The sequence below is a fragment of the Mandrillus leucophaeus genome, unplaced genomic scaffold, assembly GCF_000951045.1.
Source record: "Mandrillus leucophaeus isolate KB7577 unplaced genomic scaffold, Mleu.le_1.0 Scaffold134, whole genome shotgun sequence".
Lineage (NCBI taxonomy): Eukaryota > Metazoa > Chordata > Mammalia > Primates > Cercopithecidae > Mandrillus > Mandrillus leucophaeus.
Window position 1 is genome coordinate 2,299,763 of NW_012101299.1, and position 9,616 is coordinate 2,309,378.

The window sequence follows — 9,616 nt, forward strand, 5'->3', positions numbered from 1 at the left end:
CCAACCTGGGCGCGCAGCCCATGCTCTGGCCGGCGTGGGTCTACTGTACGCGCTACTCGGACCGGCCTTCTTCAGGTGAGCCTGCGGGGACCACGCGTCCCAGCTCGCCGTGGGGAGGTCCGCGGAGCTGGGGGGCGGTGCTGGCGCGGGAACTTAGCGGGAGGAAAACATCTCGAACCTCCCCCGCACACACGCACAAAGACTCACGCGACATTGTGTGAAGCTGACGCCTGCCGGGGCAGCGGCCAGGCGTCCAGCGGCAGGACTGATTCGCTAGGGAGCACAGACTTCTTAGCACCGTAGAAGGCACCTCCTTTCTTTCTCTGTCTCTCTCCATACTCTCTCTCTGTCTCCCGTCTCTCTCTTCCACCCCGCCTTAGGGCATCTGTTCCCAGCCCGTAACCCATGTCTCCCCCACTGTAGTTTTTTTGGTGGGAACGGGGTGGCTGGAAGATGGGTCCGGAAGTGCACACTCTCAACCCCTTCCCTGCGATCTTTCAACTCAGGCCAGGCCCGGGATGCATGCCCCAGCCCACCCCAGACTCGTCCTACCGTTCGGTTATCCCGGCTGTGCTCGGGGAAGAAAAGGCGAGGCCCTTTGCTGCTCTGCCTTCTGCCCCTCGGGCCTGCACTGACCGGTGGGACGCAGGAGGACGCACACAGGGAAGGAGGAAAATAAAGGCGCCCTTTTCCCTTGGCTCCACTTTATTTGCCAACGCCAGCCCCCAGTGGTGGGGCTCAGCCCCCTTCCTGCACACAGCGAGGACAAGGGAGGCAGCCCTCCTTCCCTGCACCTGCCATCCCCAAATAGGAAGGACCTTCTCTCCAGGTTTCCTGGGGGCTGCTGATAGGAAAGAGGCAGCATTTGCAGGGGCCGTGCAGAGATGCCGGCTGTGTTTTTTCATAGATCTGGGATTTTAAAAAACTAAGTCCATGTCCTTGTAGAAATCATCAACTGCATTCCATGCGGGTCTGCGGCTGGGAACCGCCATTAGCAGTGGGCTGTTTGACCCCAAGCTGGCAGCGGATCCCCGCTGCCCCCAAACCCTCAACTATTTTGCGGGGGTCATTGGTCCAGATCATCGCAGGAGTGAGCCAGCCCTTCGGCCGCCATCCCGCAGAAATATGCGTGCATATTTCTGATGAAATTCAGATTTCTCCAGCTAGATCTGAAATTTGCTCCATTGTTCTCGTCTTCCTCCTTTGTTAATATTTAATTAACATACAGGCTCACAATGCCGGGCGAGGAGCCTCGGCCGGGCTTTGTGAGGCGCCGGAGTTCGCCGAGCCAGCCCCCAACGGCCCAGGAGCTGGGCAGCACCGCCTGGCCCTGCCTGGCCCAGCCCAGTCCAAGTCGCCTATCTTCATGGGCTTTAAAATATCCCTGCAAAATAATGTTTCTGTTCTTTGGCTTCTCCGAAAGAAAGGGCAGAGAGAGTTTTCTTGGGGAGGTTTGATTCTGTTTCTGAGACTCCTAAGTATTTGTCTTTTGAAAGAAAACCAACAACAAAAAAAGGGAACTAAAAATGTTTATTTTAGGGAAATTTCTTTCTATAAAATGGTGTCTTTTTGAGGGTTAATTCATGGGTGCATTAACAAGAGCCCCAGGACTGGAAGAGTTTGGGGGTAGGGCACACACTTCTCTGGGGAAGGGAGTGGTTGGAGATCCAGACAGAGGCGGGCTTGGGGAGCAGGAGGTTGAAGCCTCTCCTGGAGCCTTGTGCCCCATCCCCCAACACCATTCCGGAGAGCCAACTCCATCCCCAAATCTGCACCTACCCCTGCCAAAGCCAGGCCCACTGGCGTGGAGCCCTGGGCTTACAGCAGGACTCTCACTGAGTGTTTGTGTGCACTGGGGTGGGTGCGCTCATGGGTGGTCAGCCTGCCTGTGGGTTGCTTTAAAAGCTACCCTTGGTGCCCTCCTGGTGGTGCCCACAGATCCTCTTTCTCCAGGCCCGGCTCCTGGAGAGAGCACAAGGCTCAGTTAGCCGTGAGGGAGTGCTTGGTGTTCACCCTGAGCCTCCAGTTGGTCTCCCACCTCTTGCTGGGCACAGCCCCAGCACCCTAGTTGACTCTCCTGACCTGGGCAGGGTGCAGCCCCAGGGCCTCCAATGAGACCCACATTCCTCTTCTCTTCAGGGTGCCCGGCAGCTCTCTGGCCCTGAAGGGTGGGGGGCCCCGGCCTTCTCCAGCTGCAGGGACCTGTGATGAAGCTGGGGCCAGATGCTCCCTAAAGCCCATTCATATACCGCACAAATTGAAACCCAGAGGCGAGGTCACCACTCCCTGCCCATGGCCTTGCTCCCTTCTTCCCCCACAGGGAACACCAGGGGGTTGAGCCTCTTAACACCAAAAAGAAACTGATTACACTTCCCTCCTCCTGCTCTCCTCCCTCTGCCCTTTCCCCACGGAAAGGCCGCCTTAGAGCGACCCTTCCCCAAACCTGGGGTAGGTCCATAGGGAGGAGGCCAGGGCAGCTTCAGAAGTCTGAATCCCAGTGGGGAGGCACAGTGGGGAGGGTCAGAAGTGTGGACCTGGCCAAGGTCAGCTGGGCCACCCTGTTGTCCCCAGTGAAGAAGTCCCATGTCTGGGGAAAGGGAGGTGCAGTCAACACCCTTGCAGAGCCAGGTCTCTCCTGGACAGGAAACCTGGGAGATTTCCAGTGGGTGATGAAGGACTCACCAGTAGCTCGGTGCCCCTCCCAACCCAGGAGGGAAGTGCATGCACCCACTCTTCCTTATAAGAATGAACTTGGGCCCACAGAGCCCTTGGCTGGGAGTCACAGAGGAGCTTGGGTGGAGGCAGACACTCTGGGCCCCTCCTGTCCTCAGGGCCCACCTGCCCTTGATTCCCACAGTCCCTGGCACCCTGTGGGGTATCCCCATGAGGGTCCCCATCACAACTCTCAGGGTGCCTCCTGCTTCTGTGACCACCCTGCAGCCTTTCCCAGGCTTCTCTCCAACCCTCTCTCCCAGCACCTACCCCCATCCCTGTTCTCGAACAGAGCCTCAGAAAGGGCTAGGAAAAACCAGGCCAGAAAGTTCGGGGAGTTTTGCTTACATCCAGGAGTTTTACTTTTATCTAGAGGTCCCTCGTTTGTCGTCTGTGGTCAGCCTGTCGACTAGGCCTGCCCCATAGCCCCATTTACATCACACCCTGTCCTCCCTCACCAAGTGGTGGAGGTCCACGCTGAGCCGATGCCCAGTCCGAAGTCCAGCCCCACATCTGGCCATTCAGCCTCCAGTGCCTTGCACAAGTCACTTCCTCTCTTGGGGTCCCAGAATCCTTACCGGGTGCCTACTGGGTGGCACACGTCTGGGTAACCTGACTTCTCTCTGTCCACCACATCTACCCAGGTCCCAGGTCTCGAAAACCAAAGAAGAAGAACCCGAACAAAGAGGACAAGCGGCCGCGCACGGCCTTTACCGCGGAGCAGCTGCAGAGGCTCAAGGCCGAGTTCCAGACCAACAGGTACCTGACAGAGCAGCGGCGCCAGAGCCTGGCGCAGGAGCTCAGCCTCAACGAGTCACAGATCAAGATTTGGTTCCAGAACAAGCGCGCCAAGATCAAGAAGGCCACGGGCAACAAGAACACGCTGGCCGTGCACCTCATGGCACAGGGCTTGTACAACCACTCCACCACGGCCAAGGAGGGCAAGTCGGACAGCGAGTAAGGCGGGGGGGCATGGAGGCCAGGTCTCAGTCCGCGCTAAACAATGCAATAATTTAAAATCATAAAGGGCCAGTGTATAAAGATTATACCAGCATTAATAGTGAAAATATCGTGTATTAGCTAAGGTTCTGCAATATTCTATGTATATATAATTTACAAGTGGTATAAAATCCAAAATATCTGACTATAAAATATTTTTGTTTTTTGTGTTTATGAGATTATGCTAATTTTATGGGTTTTTTTTCTTTTTTTGCGAAGGGGGCTGCTTAGGGTTTCATCTTTTTTTAATCCCCTAAGCTACATTATATGACATTGGACACTTTTTTATTATTTCAAAAGAAGAAAAAATTAAAACAACTTGCTGAAGTCCAAAGATTTTTTATTGCTGCATTTCACACAACTGTGAACCGAATAAATAGCTCCTATTTGGTCTATGACTTCTGCCACTTTGTTTGTGTTGGCTTGGTGAGGACACCAGGAGGGGCCCACACCTCAAGCCTGGGCCAGCCACTTCAAGACCTTGGGGAGCTTAGGGGACCTGGTGGGGGAGAGGGGACTTCCAGGGTCCTTGGGCCAGTTCTGGGATTTGGCCCTGGGAAGCAGCCCAGCGTATCCCAGGCCTGCCCTGGGAAGTCGGTTCCATGCTCACCAGCAGCCGCCCAGGCCCACAGCCTCACCCAGCTCCCTCTCCTCACCCTCCTGCCGTCTAACTCCCTCTCCTCCTTCTCCTCCTCCTCCTTTCTCCTCCTCCTTCCTCCTCTTTCCTCCTCTTTCTTCTTGCTCCTCGTTTCTTCTTCTTTTTCTTCTTCTCCTCCTCCTCCTCCCTCCTCCTCATTCCTTCCTCCTCCTCATTCCTTCCTCCTCCTCCTCTTTTCTCCTCCTCCTCCTCACCAAGGCCCAACCATGTGCATACATCATCTGTGTCTGTGGTCTGTGTCGCTGTCCCCAGTCCCGCTGCAGCCCTGCCGCAGGCCTAACCCTCATGCCCTGGGCACTGCCTCCATGCAGAAGCGCTTCGACGTTCTGGGGCTAAAGGCCTGGGGCATGTGGCCTAAAGCCCACGAGCGGTGGGGCGACCCTCCTTTTGGCTTGGCCCCAGGAATTTCCTGTGGCTCCATCAGCCACCCTGGGTGCCAGCCAGGGTCCCAGAAATGAGGCCATGGCTCGCTGTTTCTGGGCACGCAGAAGGCTGTGTAGAGGGAGATGGCATCATCTTCCTTTCCTTTTTCTTTTCTTCCCTGCTTTTTTTTTTTTTCTTTTTTTCCTTTATTTTTTTCTTTTCTCGGAGTGGCTGCTTCTGCTATAGAGAACATTCTTCCAAGATAAATATGTGTGTTTACACATATGTCTGTACGCATGTGAACACACACACACCAGGCGTGTTTGAGTCTACAGTTCTGGAACGTGGCTATCTTGTCTTTCAAAAGAACTCAGAATCCTCCAGGATCTAGAGGAAGGAAGAAAATGTGTAAATAATCATTTCTTATCACTTTTTGTCTTTTCTTGTTTTCTAAAATATACATTTTATTTTTGAAGGTGTGGTACAGTGTAAATTAAATATATTCCATATATTTCCCACCAAGTACCTATATATATATATAAACAAACACATTATGTATAACTCCACACTGTCTTCTGTTTAGTGTATGGGGAAAGACCAGTCCAACTGTCCATCTGTGGCTGGGACAGCACAGGGGGTGTGCCCATGGCTGAGCTGGGAGTCCCAGTGGTCTCCCTGAGGACTGAGGGTGAACTTCTCTCTTTGCCTTAAACCTCTTTATTTCATTGCAGTAATAGTTTTACTTTGTACATAATAGCGTAAACCTTTTTAAAAAGGAAAGTATAAAAACAAAAGTTGTAATTTAAAAGTCTGTGAATAACCATCTGCTGCTTAGGAAACTCAATGAAATGACATGCCTTTTTAGCAGAAAGCAAAGTTGGTTTCTGTTTTTGTTTTCTTTTGTTGTTCTAGTTTATAAAACATGTGCATTTTACAGTTCCAGTATCAAATATTTATAATCTTATGAGAAATGAATGAATGTTTCTATTTACAACTGTGGTTATCAAAATTGTGAACACCCCCCTGCATTTTTGTGTGTTTAAATTCTTGAAGGTTACATTAAATAAAACAAAACCTCTTTATTATAAAATACTGAAGGTCCCAGGTGGCATGATGAGTTTTCTAAGCATGTCTGAGTGCAGAGGAACTGCCTAGGCATCCTCCCCCGTACTCAGGCACTCATGGCCTTCGCCCCACCTCAGAGCAGGTGCCAGGTGCCTACCTTTGTAGCGAGAGGTGATTATTATTATTTTTTAAATGAGACAGTTTGGATATGTCACATATGAGCACAGAATAACCAAAATAATTGAAGTACACATTTTGTTACCACGAGGAAGTGTTCAAAACTACGGTGCTGTTCCAGTGACTGCATTTTTTTAAATTTTGCAAAGTTCAACAGGTCTCCGTCCGGCTGGGTGCTCACTGGCCCTGCCACCCCCGCTGGGCCGAGGTGCTTCCCCCTGGGGACAGGAACTTTTTACTCCACTGAGACAAAGAGAGTTTCCTTTTCAAAGTGTCTTTTTTGTTTACCTTTTGTTGTTTCCCCCCCAAAACAAAAGACTTTGTACAACTTCCTAAGCAGGCCTGGGGGAGGGAGCAGCTTCGCCTGTGGAGTCCCCCTCACCAGGAAGTGTTAGGGATCTTTGAACCAGTGATCTACGCGTTGAATTGCTGTATTTCCAAACTTTCATGGTTAAAAAAAAATTTTTTTTCTTCTTCTCCCTGTAAAAAAAACTCAGAGACTGACGAGGATCTTCTGTTACGGAAGGCGACTTTTCAGGCGTTTTCTGTTTCCCCAGGCCCCTGGGCCGTTGGCGTTCCCAGGCGGAAGCGGGGCCTCTGGGCTGGGCCTCTGCCCTGCCAGGAAGCGGTCTGGGGGCGGCCCCTCGGGATTTTCAGATCCCTGGAAAGAGAGAGCTGGGATCTCACCGCGGAGACTCCCGAGTTCTCGTTGCCTGGGCCCAAGCTGCGCCCCAGGGTCATCACTGATGGGGCAAGACCACGCATTCCCCACGACCCCCGACTTCTGAACAGTTCAGAAAGTTTGTAGTTTAAAAACCAAACAAAAAATACTGGCACAACTTCTATTGCCGTATTGGCCTCTCTCTTATTTTCATAAAAATACGGTAACATGAAGCGATCATTTTTTAAAAATCTGTTTTCAAATTATAACACCGAAAAGGGGCAAGGCACAGCTTTGTAAGGTAATGAGTTCCCCGTCCTCAGAGGCGTTCAAGCAGACACTAGGCTTACAGTGGCATGGAGAGTGTTCTTTCTCTTTGGAACTGGATGAGCCCTCAGACCCTTGAAACGCCGAGTTTTTTTGTTTTTTTGTTTTTGTTTTTGTTTTTACTCCTATGTTTATTACATTTTAATCCAACAGCATATAATCTAAACTGCTCCCTCATGGAGAGCCGCGGCTGTGCCACCCGCTTGCTTTGGCCACGGAGACCGGAGTCAGGCCTGCGGGGAAGAAGGTGTGCCTTTCCCAAGTCCTTTGCCAGCTGGTTGCTCCCGGGCCTCCCGGACTCTGCGTGCCGTGGATCTGGACCCCGACTGCAGACACCGCCTCCGGCCAGACTGTTGCCCCACAGGAGGAGGGTTCCCTAAGTGTGCAGAAGAGGAAAGTTCATTTATAAAGAAAGACCTTGCTCCTTCGAACTGAACGACCCCCACGCCCGAGGCCTAGCTGTGTCCCCGCCGGGCCCAGGCGGAGCTCACTCCACACTGCTCCATAGCAGGGCAGAGACTCCGAGAGGGCCTGGGAGTCCTGGTCTCAGAGGACCCGCCGCCCCGCAGGCCTGCCCAAGCAGGCGCCCCCGAGAGAGTGCGGGACAGAGAGGGCCTGGCGGGGCTTCTTGGCGCTCAGAGCCTTCCTTCTCCGCTGCACCCAGCTCTGCCAACGGGGCTGGATGAGTGGGGGCTGGAGTCAGAATCCCAGGGTCCACACCCGCCGACGGCCGCAATGCGGACCCGCCCTGCCTTTCTCCTAAGGAGCGAGGGAAACAGCCCTGCGGGTGACCCCAGCCTGACCACCAAGAGGGCGCCAGCGTTTCTGTTTTCCTAGAGCGAAAACGTCAAATCGATGGGGGCTCCTACGCCGCTGGACACAGGTGTGCCCGGGCGTCCAGTGCGCGCAACACACGCCCAGACACTCTATATGCAAATACGCCCGCCGCTGCGGGGCCGGCCGGGAGGCAGCGTTTGTTCGCTGGGGCTCTGCTAGAAGTCATTCTGTCTCCCGCTGCTTTAATATCCGCCCTCTGCGGTCTCCGCTCGCCTCGGCGGCTACCCAAGCGCCCCCGGGAGGGTCCCGGCTCCGCCGAAAACTGCAGCCTGCCAGGCGGAGCCGCCGCGCGCTGGGAGGTTAATAGCGACTGACGACAAAGGGCCAAGGTGCAATTCCGAAAGCGGGGATTCGCCGGGCGAGGCAGAAATCAGCCTCCAGGGAGACGAGTCCCCCCTTCCTGACGCGCCACTACAGCCCGGCGCCGGGCCTCCGGGAGGGGATCCCTCTTCCAGGCATCGCGGCCCCATTCGGCGGAGAGCTAGGCCCTCTCCAGGCCTCCGAATAGGAAGCGGACGCGGGTGGTGGGGAAGGGAAGCCGCCGGCGCGACGGAGAGTGGGGTCCCCTGGACCCTGGGGCGGGCAGGCCCGGCGCGCGGGCAGCTCCGTTGCACTGATTGGTGAGCCATGCCGATGGCCTCACTGCCGCGCGGCGCGAACCCCAAGTAGACCATTCATGTTTTTATTAATAATCTCAAACACTTCATGATATTTATGCTGCCTGCCCAGAGAAAATAAAAGGCCATTCTTGAAACCGCCTGAAATGTAATAATATTCATTAAAGCGGCTCCTAATTATGTGATTTAATCAAGCGTGGTGCGCCCGCGCTCTCGGCTCTCGCTGGAAAGGCTGGCGATGACGGTTATTATTACTGCTGTTGTTAGTGGCCTCGTGCTAGCAGCCGGCCAGCTCTTCAGTCCAGGCCCAGTTTCCTCAGAGAGACTCGAGGAGTCCCACTTTGAGGGGTGGGGTTCCCCGGAACGACTCCGAAGTCCCGGAGACCAGGCGCGGCCCAGGCCAGCTGCCCTTCTCCAGCCCCAGCCGCAGCCCCAGCCCCAGGCCTGTGCAAGGCCTGGGCAACTCTTCCAGGCCGAGGGTAGGGCTTTCTCCAGACCCTTGGGGCCCTCTGTGTCCCCAGGGGACGCCCGATCCGGCTTTCTAGGAGGAGGAACTCCGGGTCCTGAGCCGGGGCCCCGCCCCGTTGACTGTTCCGCCCCTCCAGGGCTGAGCCCGGCGCAATGCCCGAAGCAGAAACAAAGAGTCGCCGAGATCTGCCTCCTGGGCCGCCTTTTCACCCGCTCAGCCTGGAAGGCGTCCCAGAGAGGCCCCACCCCCAGCCTCCACGGAGACCCAGGAGGGAAGAAGAGCCGGGACCCGGTAGCCCTGAGGGGCTTTCTCCGCCGCAGAGGGGCTGGGTGGGAGACGCAGGCGGGAAGGACCCTGTCCCAGCCGAGGGTCCTCTGTGGGGACGCGGAATGGTGAAGATCACTGTTGGCACCAACCGTCTGGAAGGAACGGGGCGGCCAGTCGCTCGACCCCATCTGTCGAGATGTGAAACTTGGCCTCGCGGTCCGGGCGAGCGCTGCCTCCCTGCTTTCAGCCAGCGCATTCGGGGTTCTCCCCTCCCGCCAATTCCTTTGTCTGGAAGGGGACTGGCAGGCTCTGTCGTCGTGGTGTGCCCCCCTCCTTTCCCTAGCCTCTACCCCCTCCACTAACTTTCCTTTCTTTCCTTCTCTTTTCTTCCCTCTCTGGATGGGTAATCACAGGCTCCGCTGCCAAGCGCGCTGCGAGGAGCTGCTGCCCGTTCCCGTCGGTGC

The 9,616-nt window shown here is 54.9% G+C and overlaps 1 protein-coding gene across 1 annotated transcript in view; it reads left to right on the top strand.

The window, feature by feature from the left end:
* EN2 (engrailed homeobox 2) overlaps positions 1-4,016 on the top strand; it is a 9,224-nt gene extending 5,208 nt beyond the window's left edge. The window contains exons 6-7 of the mRNA XM_011973088.1: positions 1-75; positions 3,357-4,016. Coding sequence (XP_011828478.1) covers positions 1-75; positions 3,357-3,673 — 392 coding nt within the window. The 3' untranslated portion in view covers positions 3,674-4,016. The remainder of the gene's footprint in view (positions 76-3,356) is intronic.
* The last annotated feature ends 5,600 nt before the right edge of the window (positions 4,017-9,616 follow it).